At 37.0% G+C, this 25,332-nt stretch overlaps 4 protein-coding genes across 6 annotated transcripts; 3 read left to right on the plus strand and 1 right to left on the minus strand.

Annotated features, from left to right (window-relative positions):
* Nucleotides 1–3,799: 3,799 nt before the first annotated feature.
* LOC125477036 lies at nucleotides 3,800–6,378 on the plus strand. The gene is made up of 4 exons (XM_048583782.1): nucleotides 3,800–3,942; nucleotides 4,251–4,402; nucleotides 5,090–5,627; nucleotides 5,895–6,378. Exons 1-4 carry the CDS (start codon nucleotides 3,911–3,913, stop codon nucleotides 6,061–6,063), a joined length of 891 nt encoding a protein of 296 aa, XP_048439739.1. The 5' UTR covers nucleotides 3,800–3,910; the 3' UTR covers nucleotides 6,064–6,378.
* A 903-nt stretch (nucleotides 6,379–7,281) lies between these two features.
* LOC125477088 lies at nucleotides 7,282–10,653 on the plus strand. The gene is made up of 5 exons (XM_048583907.1): nucleotides 7,282–7,648; nucleotides 7,997–8,129; nucleotides 8,867–9,087; nucleotides 9,281–9,454; nucleotides 10,262–10,653. Exons 1-5 carry the CDS (start codon nucleotides 7,457–7,459, stop codon nucleotides 10,346–10,348), a joined length of 807 nt encoding a protein of 268 aa, XP_048439864.1. The 5' UTR covers nucleotides 7,282–7,456; the 3' UTR covers nucleotides 10,349–10,653.
* Nucleotides 10,654–11,710: 1,057 nt separating this feature from the next.
* Nucleotides 11,711–18,886, plus strand: LOC125477087 (chaperone protein DnaJ-like). 2 transcript variants are annotated; one of them, XM_048583905.1, is made up of 11 exons: nucleotides 11,712–12,160; nucleotides 12,644–12,712; nucleotides 13,337–13,429; nucleotides 14,489–14,607; nucleotides 15,301–15,496; nucleotides 16,216–16,391; nucleotides 16,786–16,915; nucleotides 17,096–17,256; nucleotides 17,800–17,890; nucleotides 18,018–18,114; nucleotides 18,470–18,886. In XM_048583905.1, the coding sequence occupies exons 1-10, from the start codon at nucleotides 11,837–11,839 to the stop codon at nucleotides 18,099–18,101; spliced, it is 1,443 nt and encodes a 480-aa protein (XP_048439862.1). In that variant the 5' UTR covers nucleotides 11,712–11,836; the 3' UTR covers nucleotides 18,102–18,114; nucleotides 18,470–18,886. The 2 variants fall into 2 exon arrangements, with proteins under 2 accessions (XP_048439863.1, XP_048439862.1); XM_048583906.1 differs by lacking the exon at nucleotides 13,337–13,429 and having other exon boundaries at nucleotides 11,711–12,160.
* Nucleotides 18,887–19,153: 267 nt separating this feature from the next.
* On the minus strand, nucleotides 19,154–21,235 carry LOC125477089. 2 transcript variants are annotated; one of them, XM_048583910.1, is made up of 2 exons: nucleotides 20,926–21,235; nucleotides 19,154–19,486 (listed from the first exon to the last, which is right to left on the minus strand). In XM_048583910.1, the coding sequence occupies exons 1-2, from the start codon at nucleotides 21,148–21,150 to the stop codon at nucleotides 19,400–19,402; spliced, it is 312 nt and encodes a 103-aa protein (XP_048439867.1). In that variant the 5' UTR covers nucleotides 21,151–21,235; the 3' UTR covers nucleotides 19,154–19,399. The 2 variants fall into 2 exon arrangements, with proteins under 2 accessions (XP_048439867.1, XP_048439866.1); XM_048583909.1 differs by having other exon boundaries at nucleotides 20,893–21,215.
* Nucleotides 21,236–25,332: the final 4,097 nt, after the last annotated feature.

The following is a 25,332-nucleotide window of genomic DNA, read 5'->3' on the forward strand; positions in this document are numbered from 1 at the left end:
AAAGGGTTTGAAAACTTTGAGTTTTAACGAAAAAGACAAAATAAAGGGGAAAGTAAATAGTACTAGGATTGACTTTTTAGTGTAAAAATTTGGTTTTTCGTTAAAGTGAATAGTACCTGGAGCTTTTCGTTAAAATTCCCTAAATATAAAGACTTGAAAAAAAAAAAGAATAATATAACATTAAAACTATAATAAAAAGATGTTTTTTTACCTGCCAATCATAAGTGTCACATCTCGACCCGGGCTCCACCACATCCTGGGCTCGCTCGCCTAGCACGATATTATCCACTTTGGGCCCCGATCACCCCCTCACGATTTTGTTTCTGGGAACTTACACGAGAACTTCCCAGTGGGTCACCTATCCTGGGATTGCTCTCGCCCGAACTCGCTTAACTTCGGAGTTTCAATGGAACCCGAAGCCAGTGAGCTCCCAAAAAGTCTCGTGCTAGGTAGAGATAGGAATATACATATAAGGCTTACAAGATCCACTCTCCTGGACGATGTGGGATGTTACAATCAACCTCCCTTAGGGGCCTGACGTCCTCGTCAGCACACTCGCATCACACGACAGAATGGTATCCAAGGCAGGTGCTAGCCTGTCGTACAGACCACATTAGGCGGTTTCGACTCGTAGGTGACTTGCAATACTTCGCACAGCCTTTACGTGATTGTAGCAGTTGAGCGTATCTAATTACACGTAGCCAGTCGTACATACCACATTAGGTGGTTCTGACTTGTGTGCAAGAATTGATTGATGAGCTATAGGCTTAGCCGTACATGTCACGTTAGGTGACTCCGGTTGAGATATCAGTTTAAATTGATTTATTTCACCTGACTTACTTATTTCATTGCTGAGATACTTGACATGGCATATACTTGGTTTTCACTACTCTTGAGCATGATTTCTACATACGTATGTATTACTATTTTCTGGAAAATTATACTGGTTTTACGATGAAGGGTTATTATTTTTGGAAAGAGAAATGGTCTTAAAAAGATTTGTTTTTGCCCACTCACGTTTTCTATTTTTCGCCCCTCTAGGTTTTAGTAGCTGAGCTTTCGTGTCGACAAGGATTCTTGGCATATCCCAGTATAGGTGGCTATCTATGATGGTATAATCCTTATCTTACCTTACTGTACTTTATTTATGCTCTGTAATCACATGTGAAATGGGTTCATTCTCGCTCACAGCACACTCTTATATTTAGGCACTTTTAGGTTTAAATTTATTCATATTTTCTACATCACTACACTTTATGGCTTCGTCACCTTCTAGGTGTCGGCCAACACAACTCGATTCAGAGTCTTAGCGGACATTCTGGGTCTGGGTGTGTCAATAAGCATATTTAGGGAAAAAAAAACGATTACCTAATATGTATCTTGTATATAAGGAAATAAATATTAAAAAAGTGAAGAGTAAGGAGATGGTGGGTAATAAATGTCAATAAGTGAAGGTAGTGGGGTAATAAATATTAACAAAGTGGGGCATTTAAAGCTTTAAAGACAAAAATTAAAAAACAAACTCAGCCTAAAAAACCCTAGCTATCATCTTCATATCCTTCGTTGGCTTCTTGGTCTGCAACTCAAAAATAGCCCTGCAACTAAAAGAAATTCAAATTTCTGCAACCTAAAAATGAAAAACAGACGCCCAATTGAAGCCTTAGGTACCTAGGCGCGCCCAGACGAGCCTAGGCAAGTATTTCGCCCACTCCCACAAAACAGAGGCAAAAATGGTGAAGCCAGGCCTCCAAGGCAAAAATGGTGAAAAAGTGTCATGTTTGTAGGGTTAATAAAGCATGACTTGGGACTGCCTCGAGAAAATGCACAAGACCGAGTTGATCCTGGATTCGATTTTATATATATAGGAAAGTGTTATTAGCACTTCAAAAATCTCATTCTACACTCTTCACAAGTGTATTTTTCTTTCCAAATATAGAAAGTTTGGAATGTAGAATGAGATTTTTGGAGCCGAGAACCAAGCCCACTAACTGGGCCTCCAGTATTTGCTGGGCTTTGAGCCCTGATTCCCTTTGGGTTCTGAAAACCCTAAACATAAAAAAAAAAGAAAAAAGAAAGGGCCCTGGAGCCACGGCTTGAAGCCTTGTTCACGCCAAGCTAAGCCGAAAAACTCAGTCTGAGCCGAGTACAGAACACTGACGCAGAGCACATACGACGTCGTTTTTTACGTCGTCTTCTTCGGCACACCCGACGCCAGCTCGCTTGCAATCGAGCTCCGGTGACCCACAATTACTGGAAGTCGTCCCCGACCTCGAAACTTCGAGATTCAATTAAAAATCTCGATGATGTTTTAGAGATTTTGTGGAATTTCACTGATTTTAGAACACCACCGACGTCGAGAAGGTTCTCAGTCGAGAATCCTTGTATCTCTGGCTAGTTTTCCAGTCTGAAACCATTGCGATTGTGGCGGCGCCGTCAAATTTTTCGGCAATCCCACACCCGGCTCCGCTGGGTCTTCTCTCAGGATACCCCACCTTTTTCTGGGCTTTCTGTTCATTCGTCCCCGACCTCGAAATTTCGAGATTCAATTAGAAATCTCGATGTTGATTTGGAGATTTTGTGGAATTTCACTGATTTTAGAACACCACCAACGTCGAGTATCCATATATCTCCGGCTAGTTTTCCAGTCTGAAACCACTGCAATTGTGGCGGCGCCGTCGAATTTTTTCGGCTAGTCCACACCCGGCTTCGCTGGCCCTTATCTCAGGATACCCACCTTTTTTCTGGGCTTGCTGTTCATTCGGCCCAAGGCCCAACTAGGCTTATTTATTCCTTTTTCTTCGGCCTGCTTACCTGCAGCTGGGCTGCTCATTTTCTTGGCCCGTGACATTGCAGCAAGCAAGCAGCTTGCTTTGCATATTATTGGGCTGCCAATTGCAGCCTACCTGAGCCCAATTTGGGCCTAATTTTCTTGTGTGGCCTGCCTCCCACATTCAATCATATATGGGCCTAGACAATTTTTTTATCTTGCTTCTACGATCGACCTCGTGTTGTTCGATCTATTGAATTAATTAAAAGTGACTAGCAGTCTATTAATTTGATATGACATCCAAAATTATTGGCCTGAAGCCTACTTTTGGACATTAACGATTCAATATTTTATTTCTTTTCTTTGAATTGCTGACTCTCTTTCATAGTCTCGTAGTGCTCACACTTGAGTTCCTCAACAACCAAAATCCACTACACTTAGTTGTATATTGTATTTTGTGTTCATACAGGTACCTCCTTTTATGAACCTAGTTCATAACTAAAGTTGGACACGTACCACCATGTCCGAATAACCCATCTTATGTAAACTATTCTAATTAAGTTTATCAATATTTTAACCTAAAAATATTTAGATTTTGATAAATATTAAAAAATTATTAAATTGACACCATGAAACTTGTGGAACATTATGAAAGAATATGAAACATATAAAATAATTTTTTAATTAATTTAGCTGTTGGATTTAAATTTGGACCGTTGGATTTTTTTATTTTTACGATTGAATTTAATTATATTAGATCTTAGTTGTTGGATTCTATGAATTTTTAAATATAAAATATATAAAAAAATACAAATATGGTGAGCTAGCCCCACTAACCGAGAAGAATTCTGAGCTAAATTTGCCCCATAAATGAATTTTAGGTTAAAACTCATATTTACCTAAGGGTTGAAGCAAGTTGGAGGAAGTTTAGAACCTTAAATTTGACTTTTACGGTTTATCTAGTGAATGACAAAATTAGCCCTGATTTTGTTATAAATTATAAGGCTTCCTTTTCTTTTGGTTTTACACTTTCTCCCTCCAGTGGTCACTGTAGGCTTTCGGTTCAGTTTCCCGGATCAGGAAGAGAGAGAGTCCAAGAAATCGATCGACGCAGAGAAGTGCAATATACCAGAAAGGGAAGCGATGAAGGGGATGATGCCATCTCAATCCTCCATGTAAGTAGTTTCTTCCTTCCGTCTCACATTCTGTTTGGTTCTTTTGAATCAAGAAAAGAAAATTCCACAAACACCACAGCTGAAGAACTAAACTCTTTTTTCTGTTTGGTTCCCGAGAAAATAACAATTAAGACAAAAGAAAATGTGGGATTAATGACAACCCAGATGTTCTTTCAAGTTTTCTTGACCAAAGGACAAATGGGCATTGCCTCAATTCTGTTGCCAAGAAAATAACAATTAAGCTGAAGAATTGAAGCGTTATTTTATTTTCTTTCATTATTTTTGCTAAGAAATTGGAATTTGTACAGGAACTACGCTAATGAAGACGCCTACTACGAACTAGAAGAAGAAAATGAAGGATTGTTAAGGAGAGGCATAGTAGAAGGCTGCCGTGGAATTGATGGTATAGCAGACAAGTTTCAGTGCATGAGCATTCACAAACGAGACGCTGCCAAACGAGGTAACCCTCCCTGCTATTTTTGTCCGAAATCAAGATGTTAAGATATATTTGAATCAAAGTAGACAAAAGCCAATAAATTTCCTTCTCATGTATGTGTGGGAAGATCAAGAAAATTGTATGTAGAAAGAGGAGAGATGCTGAACATTTGAAAAGCTAGATCAAGAAAATCGTACATTCGTTGTTCCCACGACAGTAAAAAAAGAAACCTTTTCTCGACTAAGAAAACAAAAACAAGATTTCTGGGCATTCCGTGTTTGTACTTGCTTGGAATAACTAGAACTAGACCCCTAGTTGTGGTAAGCTTGGAAACATTGTCCAAAGTACACATTGTCCGACAAAAATGATGAGTAAGAGTCATTGAATCAGGAACATCAAGTGAAATTTTTTGGTAAAATGTCTCCAATCAAAAGGCCCGTTTGTACTTTTGACCCCGATTGTTTGGCAATGGTAGTAGGTTTAGTAGTAAATGGGAGAGTTTAGAGTCTTTTGTGTAAAGAACCAAGATACGCATTCAACCCAAAAAAGCCACATCCTGGAAGACCATCACGATGTACACTTTCCACTGAATGATGCATTCTACGTCTTTGCCTGCAAAGGTTGCTCGTTTTCTTTGGTGTATCTTTTTTCAATCCACAAGACAGCTTTCGTGATTACTGAAAAATTGAAAAATACATTATGTACATTTAGGTGAAGAGCTCTCTTTTCAGAAGAAATGTCTGTGGAAGCAAGAGCAGAAGGGCAGAGTTGCAAGGCTAGAGAAACAACTCAGGATAAGGTGGGAACTTGATGAGCTTATTGAAGAACAACTGAACAGGTTCCACGCCCACTACAACTTGGATATGGTCCCAACCCGGCTTAAGGATGTTGCTCAACTGCTCATGCCCAATTGGACTCCACCTGATGAGCTGATCTCCACAGCTTGGCTTGGCGATTGGCGTCCCTCTGCAATTCTGGAGCTTGTGCGTAGCTTGCCCATCTGTTCCTGCTCATCATCATCATCCTCTTCGAACTCTAGTGGCACTGAACAGCTCTTATCGCAGCTCATTTATGAGATTCGGATTGAAGAGGCAATAATTGATGAGGAAATGGCTGAAATTCAATCAACATGTATCTTCTACCTTCCATTTGCTCCAGCAAACATCCAATCAGGTGGAGCTGCCTTGGCTTCTGTTCAGTCAGAGTTCAAGAAGATCGAAAGGGTGATCACAAAAGCTCAACAACTTAGGTTTGTTTACTTTCCCTTGATTATTTTTCTGAATTACTTAACTGTTACGACTTTAAGAAACATGATAGACTCGATCATTGTTAAGTTAGTATCAAGTCTAGTACAATATACGTGACAGAACATGTGCTGTAGGGTTTCTGCTTGCTGTGCTTGCTAGTGTTTGTTTTCGTGTCTTGGCTTTCCCTCTTTCCATTCCTACCTGAAATGCAATTCTAAAATGAACATGCCATTATAAATAATTACAAGATATGTGATTCTGCATAACAGGTTCAAGGCACTGGAGTTGGTGTTGAAGAAGGTACTGAATGAAACTGATGCGGCAGAGTTCTTGGTTGCATTCGAGGGAATTCAAGAAGCAATTCACCAGTTTGCCGCAAACCAGAGGTTCCAAAAGGGTCCAGTCACGGTGCCTGTCAAGTCCTTGGGGTCTAGCTAAGAACAAAGAGATGTGAAACCTTCTTGCCAAATCAGAAACAAACAGAGAAAGAAGAGATAACAGACCTTTCCAACTTACCATTTTTACTGAACCTGTTTTTTTGGGTATGATATCTTGTCATCATGTCAGCTCCAGCAGAAATGTAGCAGATGAGCAGAATCCTGTGGGACAATAGTGTGTTGTCTAAACATTGTTTGCGGAAACTCGAAAGAGAATTTTGCATTTGCTGTGATTGGAAGTTGAACATATTATATTTGTAGTGAATGTATAAAGCTTTGTAAGATGAAGATAGTTTAATACATTCTCAATTTGACATGAGGTTTGTTGTTGACCATTTGATATAGCCGCACTTAGTTTCTACTTTGTTAGAAGAGATTCGGAGTTCAAATGTCATGTACGATAGTGTTGTACAAAAATTACAAATTGAGATTAGTTTGGATTGTGAAAGAACTAAAATGTGTTAAATTGTTGTGAACGGCTTTAAGCTTTATTGGTTATGCAGGTTCACTTTTGTACTCGAGGTTGAGTTCGATCTTCCTTTTCCGCATTAAAAAAAAAAAATAAGTGTCAGATTGCTCACGTTTAAAAAAATTACATATTCGTTTAACCATTCAAGTGTCTAATTCTGAGTGACCTTAACTTACCCACATCATAATTAAATTTATCAAGTGTAAATGATTTTTACGTTCTTGTTTTTAATTTTTTTAATTTTTTAGTATATCGATATTTTTACATTAAGAAGAAGGAAGTTTGGCAAAGCCACATGTAACGATAAAAGAAATAAAATGCAAGAATCATCACCCAAAAACAAATAAATAGATATTTTAGCCAAAATAAGTAATTACAATATGATTTCTTTCCCTAATTACAATAAATAAGTAATTAAAAATATGATTTCTTTCCCGAAAATTTTAATTCAATCGTCTAACGCCTAATTCCTAACAGATCCCTAATACTGTTGACCAAAAAAATTATGACCGGAACACGGTGGTACACAAGTGTCATCATACAAATAGTGGGATTGTATGTGTTAAAAAGTTAATAACATAAAAATAAAAATTTTCCACTATTTATACCATTCATATTTCCGTCACAATGAAAAAGTTCCCAAATATTCAAACCAAAAATCCTAAGACGCGCCTACAGAGCGCGTGCAGTACCTCTCCTTCTCCTCCGCCACTCAAATATATAAAAACGTAGAGTTGCGTAGTATTTCGTCAAGGCCAAACCAAACAAAGCACAAACAGGAAACCCATCCCCAAAGACAAAACCCTCGCACCCAAAATCCCTCTCAATCCCTCAAAAAACCCTAACCCTAATTTATCTAGTAAAATCATCGGATTCAAATCGGTGGTCTGGTTGATTCGTTCGAAATTGAGAGATAGATTGAAGGATGTCTGCGGCGGTGTGCGGAAGCAAGAGGTCTTTCTTCGAAGATCAATCGCCGCCCCTCGCACAGAGGCTTCCTCCGTCGCCGGTCCTCACAAAGAGGCAGCGCCGTTCGTCTTCTACCTCTCCCATTCGCTTCGCTGCTCCGTATCTTCTCGAGCAGCTTCGCTCTCTTTTCCCTCACATGGACCCTCAGGTATCAATAGATATTGCCTTGTGCTTGTGTTTTGGTTCGATGCTGCGTTTAGTTTTCGATTCCTATTGTTTGTTTGGTTGCTGAGAAAAAGAAAGGTTGAAAATTTTGGAGTTGTAGAATTTTGTTTATAAATTTTTTGGAGTGGCTTAGATTTATTTCATGGTGTTGGGTATAAAAAGGATTTGTTTTTCTCCGATTCACGGTAGGCCTGAAGTTTAGACCGTCCAGTTTATATAAAGGTTGATTTTCCATTACAAGGTTGAGCAATGTAGAATTAAGTTTCAAAATCTAATTTCAGCATTTTGTATGTTGGGAAACCAATAACTGATTTGCATTGATGATCCTTAGGTTCTTGAGAGAGCATTGGAAGAATGTGGCAACGATATGGATGCTGCCATCAAGAGGCTGCATGAACTTTGCCTAGGATCTGCGGAGGAAACTTCTGCATCTGCTGAACAAACAGCTGATGCCGTAGCTAATGGTATGATATCATTTGTGCATTTTCTGGTGCTATACTTTGTTTTGTTGTTTAGGCTTGTGATTTAGTTCGTGGTTGCTTCTGCATATGGGATGGGATGCTATAAAAGGTCCATCATGGACTGATAAATGAGAAAGTTCATTAGCATGATTGCCTAATTGTAAAAGTGGTTAATACGTACTGCTTTCTCTCTTGAAGATGCAGAATGGCTTGTGCATATTTTCGTTGTGAGGGGTATTGCTATTTATTGTGATTACTACACTGCTAATCAGTCAAGTTCTTTCTCAGTGGAATAGTGAATGGAGTTTATAAATCGTTTATTGTTTCTTTATATCAACGTTCTAAAGAATTACTTCGTGTTTGTATTTTGAATTCAACACTTTTTCAGTTGTTTTATGCCTTTCATCTATTTTGTTAGTAGCAGGGTAATAAACATCACTCTAAATCAACAAATCTTGCTACATTATAAGCAGTATTCTATGTTTCAGCTTGTTGTATTTCTTATAAAAAAGATAGTAAAGAAAAAGGAAAAAAGTCATAGGAATATTGTTCTATTTCTGTCATTTCAACTTGTTCCTTAAAAATTTGAATGTTGTTACCTGAAATTAATTCCATTAGATTGAACATTCTTTTATCAATTATTGTACAGTTTTTATTGTTTGCCAATGGTATACTTCAAACTGCATTTAACTAATCTTTTTCAAGGGTACGACTTTTATTGTTGCCTTCTAATTTTGCAGGTCTATTGTCTAATGATGAAGCTGCAGCCACTACTGAGAATCCATTGGTTCAAAACAACCTTCCTGCAGATGGTGCAGAATGGGTTGAGTTGTTTGTAAGGGAAATGATGAGTGCCAGTAGTGTGGATGATGCTAGAGCCCGTGCTGCTAAAGTTTTAGAGGTTTTAGAAAAATCCATCAGTGAACGTGCTGGTGCTGAGGCAGCCCAAAGTTTTCAGAAGGCGAGTATATCTTTTATTATTCTTTTTCTTGTTCTGGTATGTGTTGGCCATGTTTGTGATAATTGATCAATGTGTCATTTATGCTATTGCTCCAAACCTGTAGCTTCTGGATAACAGGTGTAGATCAGATGCTTATATGAAGGATGATTATCTTTCTCTATAATGATATGTGTTTACGATTTACAATTATTAGGAAAATATGATGCTGAAACAACAAATTGAAGGATTGGTAAGGGAGAATACCATTCTGAAGCGTGCTGTAGCTATCCAGCATGAACGTCAGAAAGAATTTGAAGAGAGGAACCAGGAATTACAGCATCTGAAGCAGCTAGTTTCTCAGTATCAGGAGCAGTGTAGAACACTAGAGGTCAGAATCATAACTTTCTGGCTGCTCAAATATTTTTTTTTATACTGTTTTTTTATTGTCTAGAAGCATGATAGTGAAAGTATTTTAGCGGCATTAATATCAGGAGCACATAAAAGGTATATAATATCCATAATCCTGGTTCAAAACATAAGAAATTTGAGTGTGTTGAAATTTATATCCTTTTGAAGGAATGTAGAACTTTTAAAATATCTGAAGATGCATGATTTATTTCCTAAATCCTCATTTGGTTAGTAGAAGCTGTTGCTGGGTCCTCTATTGTGAATGATTTGAAAATTAATTCCTAAAGCTGGTATGAGGAAGTAGTGGTAGAAAACTTACCAACCATGGATACTGATATCTATCAGATTTCCTATGTCTTAAGAACGATGTAGTAAGAGATCTGAAACATAAAAGTGATAACGATTTACAGAAACCTTACTGACCATGAATACTAATCTCTGTTAGATTTCTTATGTCTTAAGATTGATGTAGTAAGAGATCCGAAACATAAAAATGAAAACAGTTGACAGAAATTAAGGACAAAAAAGGAGAAAGCTGTGGAATTTGTACTAAGGGATTCTCGTGCATAGAGTCCTGCTAGACTGCCAATCTCTGAACCACAAGTTCAGGGAAGAATCCACATGGTCAATGATTCATATTAACTAAAGCATCTTATCTGGCGAGAAAACATTGCCTTTGTATCTAGACTAAGCAAAGAAGGTGCATTTTATCTCATTGTAACGTTGTAGAAAATCACATTTTGGCATTTTAACTAATCATAAGAATTCATTTGTGGTTTCATGACAGATTAACAACTATGCTTTGACAATCCGTCTGAAGCAGGCGGAGCAAAGCAACTCCATCCCTGGACGTTTCCACCCTGACATCTTTTAATTTGAAGAAATAAAAATAAAATGTAGCATATTGATGATATAGAGTCAGCAATACATGCTGCGTCTTGAGCCGTTTGAAAGTTGTCCGTCCAAGTTTGAAAGTTTGTCTGTCCAAGTACGTGTAGCGTTTGTAGATTGCTGCTGCTCTATGTCTTTAATGTTCCCAGTCTCAGGTCAGTGGAAATTTGTCAAACTGAAATCCCGCAACTGAATACTTTGGTTTGTATTGGTGAATTTGTATTTTGCTTCTATCAAGTTTGTAATGGAATTTAACATAAAAGTGAGAACATGATTACCGTTGGTGGATATAGTTGAGTTGCATTCCTCTAATGCCGTGATTCCGGTATTGACCTAAGAGACCAATTAGCACTGTTTATCTTACAAGATTCAGGCAGATGCTATCATTTCTCAGGTCGGGTCAGTTTTGAAGTATTGAAAGATACTATCAATGAAATATGTTTTATTTTTAACGGTTGTTTGGCATAGTAATATGATTCTATGTTACGTTTTGTTCATACTTTTTACTTAATTGTAAAACGACCTTTGATTAATTTTCCCATCTTGAAAACCGCTATAGTTTGAAACAAAGAAGGATCGTGTAACGCCTCGTTTTCAGCGCAGTCCGAGCCTGAACATGAGACACTCCGATTCACATTTAGGGCAAATAATGCATCTAATTCAAACTCTCAAAACTGGACCTTAACGCTTCCATTACCCCACTTCTTTTGATTTACGGTTTACCTCATAATACATACTATAGTTATTAAAATTCCAGAACAACACATTGATTTGTACTATGCTATTGTTAAGATCGTTTGACTTGTGCCACAAGTAAATCAAGATTCTTATCAAGAGACCGTGCCATAGAGTGGTTAAGTCTATGCTACGTCATTTTTATGTGCCTTGCAGCCAAGGACTTTATATATTTTCTTTGTGTTTTGCCAAGTGATAGCCACAAACTAATCAACGACGAACTTACGCTTTTGGTTATTGCTAACCTATTGTGAGGTTAAGCTCACTCCTTTCCGGACAATATTGTTTGTTAAAAAAGAAATCAAAAAACTAATGTGATTTTAAGATATCTCTAATAAAAAATAAAAAAAAAAAAAAAAAAAAAACTCTCCCCTTTCTTCTCACTTTTCTGTCACTCTCCTTTCATGTTAAAAACAAAAATAAAAAATGCTCAAACAAAACTCGAGTGGGCATGTATTGGTATATACATACATATATATCTCTATATATATATATATAATATTTTTTATTTTTTATTTTTTGTAGTTTTAACTATTTATTTTCTTCAATTTTCTTTGCAAAAGGGAGAAAAAAGAATGAGAAGAAAAAGAAATTGAAGTGGGGAACTCACACCACATAATATCCTTAAGGACACCAAAGACGCTGCCAATCGCACCCACACTCAATCTCGCTAGTCAGCCATGGACATTGCAGCACCCACGTTCCCTTCGTCCCACAACTGATTCGCCCACCTCCAATGGCGGCCGCAGCTCTCTCCCTCCTCCCCTCCTCCTCTCCTCACCTCCTCTTCCCGCCCTCTTCTTCCTCCTCCTCCGCCTCCTCCTCTTCTTCTTTGTTTGTATCCGGTGGGACCCATTTGAAGACCCACAAGAGCTTCGTTTCTCTTAGTTCTTCTTGGCCATCGTCATCTTCTTCGTCTACTTCTTCATGGAAATTCAGCGCGAAACGCAGCGTTGGGAGAGTGTTTGCTGCTTCTGGCGATTACTATGCCACTCTTGGGGTTCCCAAATCTGCCACCAGCAAGGAAATCAAAGCCGCTTATAGACGTTTGGCTCGCCAGGTAACTATTTTCACACCCTACTTGATTTTTGGAGTAAATTTGTTCAAGTTACTCTGGAAATTGTAAAAACCTCAACTTTCAATTGTGGGCATTATGCAATTGTGTGCATTTTCTCAGCAGCCAAACAACTGGTGTCTTTCAAAGTTATAGTATAGTTTTTATAGATTAAATGACACAAAATCCATGCTTTTGTTTTGGCATATTTTAAGGAACTTATCAAAACTTATGGCTTGCTTTTTAAGCATTTGTACGTACTTACTAAAATTTTGGTGATGCTTTAGTTTTATGTTAAAAGGAGAAAGCTTTACAAAAATTTGGATGCCACTGCAATTTCACACGTGAAACTATCATAATCAGTTTATATTGGAATTATGTTTGTGTCTATAGTTACTATATTTTATCCATCTTGACTTAGTAATTAGCAATATATGTTTATAATATTTACGTAATTCTGACCTTCTTATGTATTATAATGCTCTCAAGTACCACCCTGATGTCAACAAGCAACCAGGAGCAACCGAAAAGTTTAAAGAGATCAGTGCTGCATATGAGGTACGAAACTTGCTTTTCTTTATCTCATCTATACAAATGACATGCTTATCACATTCTGTAGCAAGCAATGAACTTAGAATATATGATTGAATATATAGTTTGTGCTGTTAAGTTGAATCTTTTGAAAATCCAGTCGGTGCATTCTATCTGTATACTTGTGGTACTCATTGTTCAGTTATCTTTTATTGGCATTCACCTTTGGTCTTTCCAACGATGGTTTCCCTTGTGAACTGTATTGGAGATACTGGTGTTAACAGAACTGCCATAGAAGCGTATGCTGCATATCTAAGTTAGACTCTGAATCCGTGAGCAACAGTAATCCAAACTCACCTTAGTTATTTGTATTGGCGCATATGCTCATAATCTAACCAAGTATGACCTCCGTCTTTATCAATGACATCACCAATAGTGCAATTGATTTTTTTTTTTTTTTTTTTTTCTGGCTTTCCTTCATTTCCAGGGTGTTAAGCTTGAACATGTATGATCTCTTGTAGTCTGCAATCATTTAACATTAGGATTTATGCTTTTTGTTTCCTTAGTCTCCAACGAAGCACATTATCTTGCTTATCTTTTCTTTTCACATTTTAATATCGTCTGTTGAATTCTGAAGTACAACCTTGTCAGGTGCTATCAGATGATAAGAAGCGATCTTTATATGATCAATATGGTGAAGCCGGGGTTAAGAGCGCCGTAGGGGGAGGTTCAAGTGCCTATACGGTAGTGGATGCAGTCAAATATATTTTTTGCATGATAAATAAATAAATGTGAATTGTGGCAGGCACTTGATGTATGTAGAAACTTGCACGTCAATCATATCATTGCACACCATGCAGCGTCCAGTTGTTGGATGTATTTTGGGGCAACATGGCCTCCATTTGGTCATTCTCCTTTCTGAAACTCAGGTTCTAAAATCACAGTAAACAATAACAGACATGGACTTGCACACACATATTTTAGAGATAATGAGAGGCTACTTTGCCCCAGATTCATCCAAAAAACAGAGAATATGTATCTCCTAATTAACCTTGATATTCAAAAGTATATGCTACTTCCTCTGCAACATTCTTTATATACATGTATTATTTAAAATGGTATATGCTACTGTCTCTGCAACTTTCCTATATAGCATATTTATTTGAGCAGACAATCCCAACCTACCAATCATTTTAGAGAAGTTATGGTACTTTTAGTTAATTGCTGCTTTGTTTATGTGACAAACCATGCCTGTGTGGTGTTTGCGTAGATTATTGGTCAATATTCTTTCTGGGTTTATATGTTCAGTTGTTGCCTTCTCTTGAACAGGTTGCAGAATGTGTATATCTTAGTACCGTATATTGATCACCTGAATTGCATGCCTAGTTTCCTTTTCACTGTAATCAATGAGAGAGAACTTGTCATCCCAGTTTTTTTTTTTTTTTTTTTTTTTTTTTTTGTGCGATATCCTATATTCTCATGACAATGTTTATTTGTTGGAAAAGTTTTGCAATCAGAGCTGTTTCCCCGATTTTAATCTGAGTTCTTTGCTGAATGTTGAATTTCATTAAGTACTATGTTCTTATTCTTTCACATGGATACAAGATGTTTTTTCCTTTTAACATTATTATTAGGTATCTGAGTAGACATGAATAAGCAAATATAGAGCTGTGCAAGGTTTTCGTAATCGTTTTCTTAATGATAACATGTATTAAAGCTTAAATTACTTGATTGTTGCTTGGTATTTTTTTTGCAGATGCTTATTAAAAGTTTAAATTACAAACATTTACTCCTATTTTGCAGACAAATCCATTTGATTTATTTGAGACTTTTTTCGGGCCGAGTATGGGTGGATTCTCTGGTATGGATTCTGGTTTTGGAACGCGTCGTCGTAGCACTGTTACTAAGGGTGAAGACATCCGGTGAGTTATAATGTTGCAGACAATACACGTATTTTTTTTTTACCACCACCATTCTCTTCCTGCATACAATACTAATATTCACTTGATACTTAGGAAATCATATTTATAACAACTTTCTGTACATATTGGTTAATTGTGTGGCCTGATTATATCTGCTCTCGATTTGCTACGTAGTAAGCAAGTTTTCTAATAAATTGTTAATTAGTTATAACACACATTCAACTCAGGATCAGGAGAGAGAATATATCTTTTGTTCATTACAATGAAAGTGGCTTATGGTTATAAAATGATATCATATGGAGATATTCTTACTTCAGCTCAATTCCTTTGCTCTTCATGTAAATGTCTGGGAATTTTATTTTCTTTGGTTTTGAGGATGTGCTTTGAGTAGCTTCAGTAATCAGTAGCACAGTTATTTAGTGTCCTTTATTAAACTTATGTGATAAGCACAATTGTGCCTTACGAGTATAATGATAAAGAATATTAGAGCCTTGCTGCTACTTGATCACATGTATAATCTTTTACGACCACTTACAATTTTGAAAAAGTGGTTTTTCTCTACTGGTTTGTGGTTATTTTGTCTTCACTGTGTTAGAAAATTTCTTACTGTCCTATTGCTCATTTATTGTTGTGATACAAAATGAATATACCATTGACGGCTTTTTAGTTGACTCCTGGTCCAATTATGTTCAGTTATGACTTCACTTTAGAATTTTCTGAGGCTATATTTGGAGTGGAAAAAGAATTTGAACTTTCCCATCTGGAAACATGTGAAGTTTGTGCTGGAACTGGCGGTAAAGTAGGCTCTAAAATGCGGATTTGTTCTACTTGTGGTGGGAGGGGTCAAGTTATGAGAACAGAACAGACACCTTTTGGCCTGTTTTCCCAGGTAAGGGCTTCTGGTTTCTATTCTATTGATTTCTTTTTGCACTTTTCTGATATTTTGTGCATATTCGTATCAAATCAAAATCAGAAACATTCGTTTAGTGTGATTTCTCAAGGGTTATCTCCTAGTGTTTTAACTGCTTAGTTGCCTATGGTTTAGAAATTTGTCTGGTTTTGCATTCAATCCAGTTTAAATTCTTTAATGACTGATTGCATCTCTAAAGAGTAGCTTGATTGTTGGTGTTATTTTACAATCGAACTGGATAAATGTTTTTGCACTAGATAGCACCAACTGGCTATAAGTCAAGAAAACACTGTTTGAGGTAAATTTGGATGTGATGAATACATCAGTAGGAAAGGTATGGCTTACTCAGGTGGTATTCTGCACATGGGAAGGCCAAACGTTGAATGGTTTGTGGTAGTGAGAAATGAAATTATAGCCAATTCTTGACCTCATAAATGGAACTGATTGCTCAAGTGGCCTCATTTAGTTCTACATGTTCATGAATGTAAAAAATCTGCGATACATTTGATGTAGTTACATGTTAGGTTCGTTTTTAAGTTATGTATTAGCTCTATGTGGAACTGATTGCTCAAGTCAGCAACTAATTGTGGCCACCGGATTATATTTAAGTTTATATTGCATCACTCGGGTATAAGCACCCTGTATTCTATGCAAAACTGGTTACATGATTATTTGAATTATCTTTTTGTTTATGTTAGGTTTCCGTATGTCCAAATTGTAGTGGAGATGGGGAAGTTATTTCTGAATACTGTCGGAAGTGCTCTGGTGAAGGACGTGTTCGTGTTAAGAAAAGTATTAAAGTTAAAGTTCCTCCTGGTGTTAGCACAGGAAGCATTCTGAGAGTTGCTGGAGAGGGAGATGCCGGGCCGAAAGGGTAGGTGGCTGAATTTCATTTTGTTTTTTACCATGCATTTTCAAGGTACCGTCTTTGTTTAACTGTAAGGTAGATATTCTGTAATATATGAATAGAAAAAGTATGAAGTTCTCCTTCATTCATGCTTTCAAGCATATACAAGGTGCATATTCAATGTTTTCAATTAAAAATTTGTTACAATTTATTTTTTTTGGTTGTGTCGATACAACATTAACTACTTTGTGGGAGCACTATAGATGCTACGAAGTTTATAGTAGGCTCACAAAAAGCATTACAACAGTAAAATCATGTGAAGATTCTCATCTAAAACAAAAGTCATGTGAAGATGATTGAGACATTAAAGACCTATTCATCTTATTTGTATAACCAATTGCTGATCATGTTATACCATCAGGGGCCCTCCCGGGGATCTTTATGTATATCTTGATGTTGAAGAAATAGAAGGAATTCAAAGAGATGGCATAAATCTCTCCTCAACAGTTGCTATCAGCTATCTGGATGCAATATTGGGGGTTGTTGTTAAGGTATAGTTTGTTATTTTTATTCAGCATAACATTAGACAAACTCCTGCTTCCATTTAATTGTTATTTGTATCTCACAGAAAACATATCTCACAAGCCTTGGGGTAGTAGAAATGCTTAAATTATTCTATTGCTCACGGGTTTTTCATGACCAATCTATTGAATTTCTGGCATCTAAAACAGGTCAACACAGTTGAAGGGCTTACCACACTACAAATCCCACCAGGCACCCAACCTGGGGATATTCTTGTCCTGGCAAAAAAAGGAGTGCCTAAGCTGAACAAACCATCAATACGTGGCGACCACATATTTACAATTAAAGTAACAATACCAAATCGTATCAGGTATACATTTTTCTCTTTTTCTTTCTATTTTCATTGTTACTGGGTAGCTGTAGCGGATTTGCCACAAATTCATCTCCCTGTATTGTCGCAACTTAAATGTATTGTTACTGACTTCAAATACTCAAAAGTTTTGGTGTATGCTTTGTGGCAAAATGTCAGCTCTTCTAGTGGTAGAACATCCATGAGAAATTAAAAAGGCACGAATATCATTAAGAGACAATATAAAAGAAACATGAATATGATAGTAGCTTGTAAATATATTAAATGACTTAACTTGGATAGTAAAAAGGAAATGTAAAAAGGTGGATGAACACTACTGAGAAGGTTGTCAGCTATCATCATTCAGTACATGTTGTGCTGTGGAAGCACACTCATGAAGACAGAAACGAGTATTGGTTGGAGAGAAGAGGCATGGTTGTTTGCTCGATTCACAAATAATAAACATCAAAGAGATCTTTAAGCTTCTATTTTCTTGTATACATGTAATCTCTAAAGAATGGGAGTTTTTTGAAATATTAACTGACATTTTTCATTCATTTATAGTTCCAAGGAGCGTGAATTGCTGGAAGAACTTGCTTCACTGAGTAATACTGCTGCACACGTTCACGTACTCGCTCTAAAGTGCAGCCAGCTAGTAAGTAATCGCTTTGTCATTTGAGATGTTTTCTTTGCTTGCGCATGTTACAAACAGCTTTAGTTTCAGGTTCAGTGTACAGATTTATGTTTTATCTGACTTGACTTTGATGCTTTTGCTTCTGCAGCAACTAGTATGGAAACTGAGGTGGGATCGGATGGGGAGAAAACAGAGGAAGCAGGAGATCAAGATGACCCATGGAAGAAGTTAAAAGACTTTGCAGGGTAAATCTCTCTCTCTCTCTCTCACACGCACAATGATATCTTTCACGTACTGAGTATTTATGCTACTTAACTGCGGTCACTAATCACCGAGTGAAAATTCTATATCTGTTTCTAAAAAGTATAAAAAGATATGGAAAATGCGGTTGATATTAATTTCCTGGAGGTACTCTGTTATAAGTGTGGCATATCCAGATATGTATAAGCTCATGAGATGCTTTCTTTTTATTTTTTTTTTATGTGTAAATTAATAGTCGCTTCAGATGTATATTTTCTGTCATATTTGCTTTTATCTTCTCTCATTAAAGCACTCATCATCTGCACGACAACTGACCAAAAAAGTATGTCGAATTTGAAGGTCTGTTGCAAATGGTGCCCTAAAATGGCTGAGAGACAACCTCTAGTCTGGTGTGTTCATGAAGTTTGCTCCAAATTTGCCCAAAAATTCGGCTATATATTTTTTTCTTCCTCCCAGAAGGGGTACTGGACGAGGCCGTGCAGCCAAAATGTCTCCACTGTTTTACAGAACCTAACTTGCCAGCGTTGCAGTGAAGATCTTGAATTGTGCGGTAGGCGATGTTGGTTTTATTTTTTGCACTTGTAATTTAACATTTGTCAAATAATATACAGAATCAGCTGCTGCGTCTGCGCTGCATGAACTGATTTGTATCGTCTAGCAGGCTAGAGGGGCATCAAATTCTTGTCAATGAAACTCAATTTCAGATTCAACGTTTATTGTATTTCATGTTTTTTTGATGAATGAATTTCTCTCCTAGTTATTGTTTGTCAAGAGTATTTACCATCGGTCGGTGATGTTACGGTGATGTTAACAAATACGCATAATTTGGTTGTGAGGAAGTACTGATGATTTGCCGAATCGTACGAAGTAGTCTCATTGGTTTAACTCTACCACTTGATTGATCATACTGATCAGGTCATTTCGATCATGCCCTGGCAAGCTGATCTCGATGAAAGCGCTGAAGCTTGGAAATCAAGGTAGGAAAAATTAATAAAAGAACAAAGTACAGAATAGAGCCCGGAATCGAGGAGAAAATTGACATGTACACAACAGAGACAAGCATTGAGGAAGTACACAACAGAGACAGACTTGCTCCGATAACATGAAAAAATAATAAGAATGTACCACGACTAGGATCTGTGCTAAATTGGTGAACTACACTCCTAGCTTCGTCCCTCCGCACGGCTTTGCTTGATCAAAAGCAAAACAGCTACAACAACAGGCATGATAATCATGACAAGAGCCTGGACGATGTTAGGTCTAGTTATCTCAGGCAAAACTATGCTTCCGTACTTTATTACTAGCTGCAGCCACAAGGGAACCGGCTACCACCTTCCCCAGATATTCCAAATCGTCCTGTTTACACAAAAGGAAATATTTACCATTCAGAGTATTCTCAAATCATTTCTATGTTTCGGGACCACATAATTTCATAGATAACATCATTTCTATGTTTCGGGACCACATAATTTCATAGATAACAGAAGACATAAGGCGTCTTTTAAGTTTCCGGTTTCCTGATTAGTTCATACTGGAAGCAATTTTTAGCAGATTTAAGATAACTTCTTTACACATAAATCACGTTCTCTTGTTGGCCACTGATATTCCATCTATTCCCTTCGCTTTGGCAACCAGACTAAATCCTTGATGCCAAGACATAAACTATGACCGTGGTATTAGATCGAAATGCAGCTTAGTTTCTGTTCTATTTTTCCGAAGACATATTAAGCAACCCTATTCTTCAAAAATGCAAAACAGTCAAAACTACTAAGGATGTCGCTTTCTTCACTCTATTTTCCCTGGTATGAGATACCTACTCAAAATGCACTACGACAATTCAAACATGTAAGATAGGTTTGTCGAAAATACTTCCCTAGAACTGTCTAAACAACTGAACACGAAATTTGAAAACATTCATGAAGAGAACAAACTTACGCTTATAAACAATATAATCTTGACACTCTGATTGTTTATGTTTAGATATGCAAGCAAAATAGAGCAAGGCTGATCAGAAAAAAAACTCGCAAGAAAGTGAAATCCCTAGAGGAAAACAAATTCATGTCCATAATGCTAACAAAACCATCATACCTTTTAATTGAGCCTAAAACTCTACTGGACAGTGGACATAGATTTCTCATGCACATACTGATGCTTGCATCTCTTTTCATACTATTTGAGTGAATTACCAAAGAAAATAAACACCGAATCTGGAGAATTCATATTCAACATTAAACCCACTAATCATAACGACTTTGACTGAAACGCTTGTGTGAAAATGTTTTTGGGTTTCAAAAGCACTTCAAGTGCTTTTTGGGAGAAGCACTAGTTACGTGCTTCTTGCAGGAAACACTTCGAGTGCTTTTCAAAATTCCTTGCATTTTTAGTAAGGATTAGTTTCAAAAGCATTTTCATCAAACGCGCTTCCAGTCATTTGAAAAGCACTTCCAAACACACCCTTCTACGATCTAGTGATAATCTGCTTATACCAAATGACCAAACTTGTTTTCTATCTCAGAAATTAACACATTAATTCCCCTGCAGAACCTAGCTTGTAATAGTGCAATATTTAAATTAAAAAAACCCAGAAATTATTAAACAACCATCAAAATTCAATAGCTTTTCGGACGTTTATATATAGGGCAGAGTTTCTAATCTGTCTAAAACAACAGTAGATGTACCAATTTACCTTCAATTTGGAGCCTCAATATTTACTCGCAGTAGCCAAAATTAATCAAAAAAAGAAAAGGGGTAAATGGATATACCTCAGAGATCAAACCGCTGCCATTGTTACCCACCTTTGAATTCACTTCTTCTTCCTCGCCTCCTCTTTGAGGGTCAAGAGCTCGGATAGGGAAATACCCTTTTACCCTTTTGGAAGATAAGCAATTGGGGTAGTGAATAGCAAATTTAGTGTAACTCGTGAACTTCTGTGGGGGCCGTAGCCGCCGTTGATCCAACCCGGACGAGTATCGGAGGTTGGAGGCTCCAGTCGCCGTAGCTGAGGCAGTTGCCACCACCATTTCTATGTGGCTGACACGTAGGACTTAATAAGTGCATGTCACTCCATTCATTGCCTCAATTTTTTAATTTATCCATGTGTGCCTTGAATTTGTTTCATTTTTTCGTAAATTTAAATCAGCATTTGATATTAGTATAGAAAAGGAAATTGTTATTAATATTCTAAAAATCTTATTCTACATTTCTGAGTGTATTTTTTTTTCTAATTATAGAAAATTTGGAGTGTCAAATGAGATTTTTGGAGTGTTAATAACAATTCCCTATTAAAAAAAATTTAATTATACCTAGCATTAGTATTATTATCATATGAATTTGTAATGATAAATCAATTAGTTTGTAAATATTAAATTTATAATCTTCTTAGTAATTGAAATGTTTTTTTTAATCAAAATGATCATTGAGATTTGTATAACTTCTCACTTTGGTCTCTGTTTGTCCACCATCCCTCAATTTTTTTTTCAAATCATTTAGATTTAACATAATTTTTGGTTGGATTTAACATATTTTTCATGGAATGACCAAAATGATTGCTAGTGGACAAACTCAAGAACTACTTCTATTGAATTTGAATCTCAGAGAACAAAATGATGAGTTATTCTCCATGATCATTTTAGTTTAAAAGCCTAATTGTTATTCATGTGTAAGATTTTGCATATTAAAGTTAGGTTGACCTTCGTTATTGAAAATTCTGGACTCCCTCCACCATTAGTTTGATCCAACCTAAACCGTTGATATTTTCTGATTTCGGTTCGGTTTAGGAGTGGAACCGCACCGACCGCACCGTGCCCACCCCTAGATCAAAGAACCACGTTAATACAAATTTACCTCTGTACTTATAGTACTACAAGACTTCGATGGCCACATGGCAAATTGTTGTTGTGAATCCCACATCTACTAATATTCCTAAGAATATTGCATTTCAAAGAGACCATATCCATTCGGAAGCCATCTTTTTCTCCTTATTTTGTGGAAATCAATCCTAATCCAACTATTTGATGGCCTCCAAGTCCACATGCTGGAACCAAGGCATGCAAATAATTAGCATGCAATTTTATAGCCACATCTTTAGTTTGGATAAAATTACTTTGATCTTCAATCAGTTGATTCTACTACCATTTTATTCCAGTCGGTCTCGAAGTTGTACCATTTATCCAAATTTAAGGTGATTCTTGGTCGGCTAATTCTACGGCAATAAATCAATCATCTTCATCTTTCCACCAAAACTTGCATCTCACTGATCACATCCTGATCCTTATCCAAAGAAGAGACCGCATGCAACTGATTACTTCATGATTTGGTGGATTTCAAATCTTTTCGTTAATTGCTGACCAAAAAGAGTTTCATTAGCTTAAAGAGTGTGATCAAATTAGGATTTGATGGTATTTTAATAGACTTTAAAATTAATTAATTAGAAGTTTAAAGGTGGATTTTAAAATCATGGTATAGTCAAATTAGGATTCAAGAGGATTTAAAGAATACATCCAAATTAATCTATGGTAGTCAATTAAAATTTAAAAAGTCTATACAAATCTAAGTGTTTGCCAAAGATTTGCTGAGGAATTCTGTGGATGAAGAATTTTGATGGATTTGAGGATAGGTGGTATAAGTGTAGTGGGAATGCCAAAGATTTGCTACGGAAGGATTTTGATGCAAGGCTTATCCTTATTTTGGGCTCTAGGTGGTGGATTGGAGACGATGAATCTGTGGGGATTTGGGATGACCGCTAGCTCTCCACTCCATCAAGGTTTCGGGTTTTCTCTCCCAAACCTCCCGACTGTGAGTTTAGTTTTGTCTCTGACCTAATTTACGCTGCTGGAAGTTACCCCTTCTTCATTCACTTTTTACTAATGTCGAAGTAAATGTTATTCGCTCCCTTCTCCTGAGCATTCGAATGCCGTCAGATAAATTAATTTGGCATTACGATAAAAAAAAAAAGAAGGTGTATTTTCGGTCAAGAATGCAGTATCACGTTGCTCGAAACTGGGTTCTAGAAAAGGTGAATGAGACTTCCTCTTCTAATCCTCACATCACTTTGCTGAAACTTGGAAGAAGTTATGGGCAGCTAAGGTCCCTATGATAATCTGGAAGGAAACATGTGAATATTGATGCTTGTTGTGCTTTGTGTGGGGCTTGAGGTGAATCAACTTTACACTTGATGCAAGATTGTATTTTTGCTAAGCATGTTTGGTTTGCCTCCCCCATTAGTCTTCCTCCTTGTACGATTCCCCCCTCCTCTATGCTGGAATGGATGTCTCTTTGGGCTACTGAGCTCAACATCTCAAACTTTTCTATCTGCTTGATGATCATCTGGGCAATTTGGGAAGCGAGAAATAATCAGCTCTGGAATGACATCTTGGAGCCTTCTGACATCATCTCGGTGAGATGTATTTCCTGGTGGTTGGAGTTCAATAAGGTGTCCTTTGTGTGAGGTCAAATGGCAGCACTCCTCATTTGCCTTCTTGGACTCTTCCTCCCTCGGGTTTTCTGAAGATGAATGTTGACGGTGCCTGGAATGACACCTCGAAAAAAGGAGGGTGGTATGATTATTCGGAATGACCAAGGGTATTTTGTGGCTATAGTTGTCTCAAAGGTAGATTTTATTAGGCCATCTTCAACTGAATGAGGGCCAAAGGGACTCGTTTAAGCCCTATAGTCCTCTAAGAAATTAATATTTTAATGAACAGTGCAAGGCCATATTTTTTACCATCTCCCTGTGATAACAAATCATCTCCAACCAAGGACCAAAGGGTCATAAGGCCAAAGATAATTTATTATTTAAATTTAAAAACTACAAGAACTTAAATTTAAAAACTATAAGAACTTAAATTTAAAAACTACAACTTAAATTTAAAAACTACAACAACTTAAATTTAAAAACTAAAAATTAAATTTAAAAACTACAACCACTTAAATTTAAAAACCATAACTTAAATTTAAAAACTACAAATTAAATTTATAGGAAAAAAATGAGATTTTTTTAATTTATTTTTAAAAAAATTTTGGCCAAAAAAAAAAAAATCAAATCCAAAAAATTTTGGCCAAAAAAAAAAAATCAAATCCAACAGTAACTGACGTCAGCTAGTCGTTGGTTTCACACACCTTCAGATTCAACTGATCCAATGTCCATAATATGGTGGATATTGGGTTATAATTCACACACCTTCAGATTCAATCACTTTCAATTTAAGTTTGCAATGAATTCCAACTTTGGATCATCTTTGGATTCCAACTGAGGGTCCCATCCATTCTGAATTGGAAGAAAAATAGGCGCAGATGAGACGAGAAGATGAGGAGTCTGATGAAGAAGTTGAAGCATGGCGCAACACACAATATGTGGCAGACATGACTGCAGTCATAGCGTGTCAACCAGCTGAGGAACAACCTCAATAGGGTGGCTATGTTGTTGGTCGCTCTTACAAACCACGAAACAGAGCGATGACACATGCCAATCTAATGAACAACTACTTCAACCCCAACTCAGGTGTACACATAAGATGATTTCAAATGTCCCTTCTGGATGAAGCGTTATGTCTTCGAGCATTTACTTCATGATGTCCAGCAGGTTAATTTATAGTTTCGACAGAAGCTGGACAGAGCAGGCCGCCCTGGTTTCTCACCTCATCAGAAGGTTACTATTGCACTCCGAATGATGGCCTATGTCTCCCTAACCAATTTTATGGATGATACATATGGTATGTCTAAGTCTACATGCCTTGATACTCTTAGTGAATTCTGTGACACAATTGTTCAACTTTACAAAGAGGAGTACCTCCGTGACCCAAATTAAGAACATCTGGATTGGCTCATTCGCAAAGTTGAAAACTGTGGCTTTCCGGGCATGATAAGGTCATTAGACTGCGTGCATTGGAATTGGAAGAACTGTCTCACAAGATGGCAATGAGGCTTTAGTGGAAGGTCGAGAAAGCCAACTATTGTGTTGGCGGTTGCCTCATATGACACATGAATCTGACATGCTTTCTTTGGAGTCCTTGGATCCCAAAATGACATTACAGTTCTCGGGCGTTCACCCCTTTTCAATATCCTGACGGAAGGTAAATCACCTCAACTTGACTACTACATCAACAACTGTCAGTACAATATAGGGTATTACTTGGCAAATGGCATCTACCCAAAATGGGCGACACTTGTCCAGGAACTGGTAATATCTCTTTAAATGAGTAAAT

The sequence above is a fragment of a genome, unplaced genomic scaffold (genome assembly GCF_019419815.1).
Source record: "Pyrus x bretschneideri cultivar Hongxiangsu unplaced genomic scaffold, Pyrus_bretschneideri_v1 Contig20, whole genome shotgun sequence".
Taxonomy (NCBI): domain Eukaryota; kingdom Viridiplantae; phylum Streptophyta; class Magnoliopsida; order Rosales; family Rosaceae; genus Pyrus; species Pyrus x bretschneideri.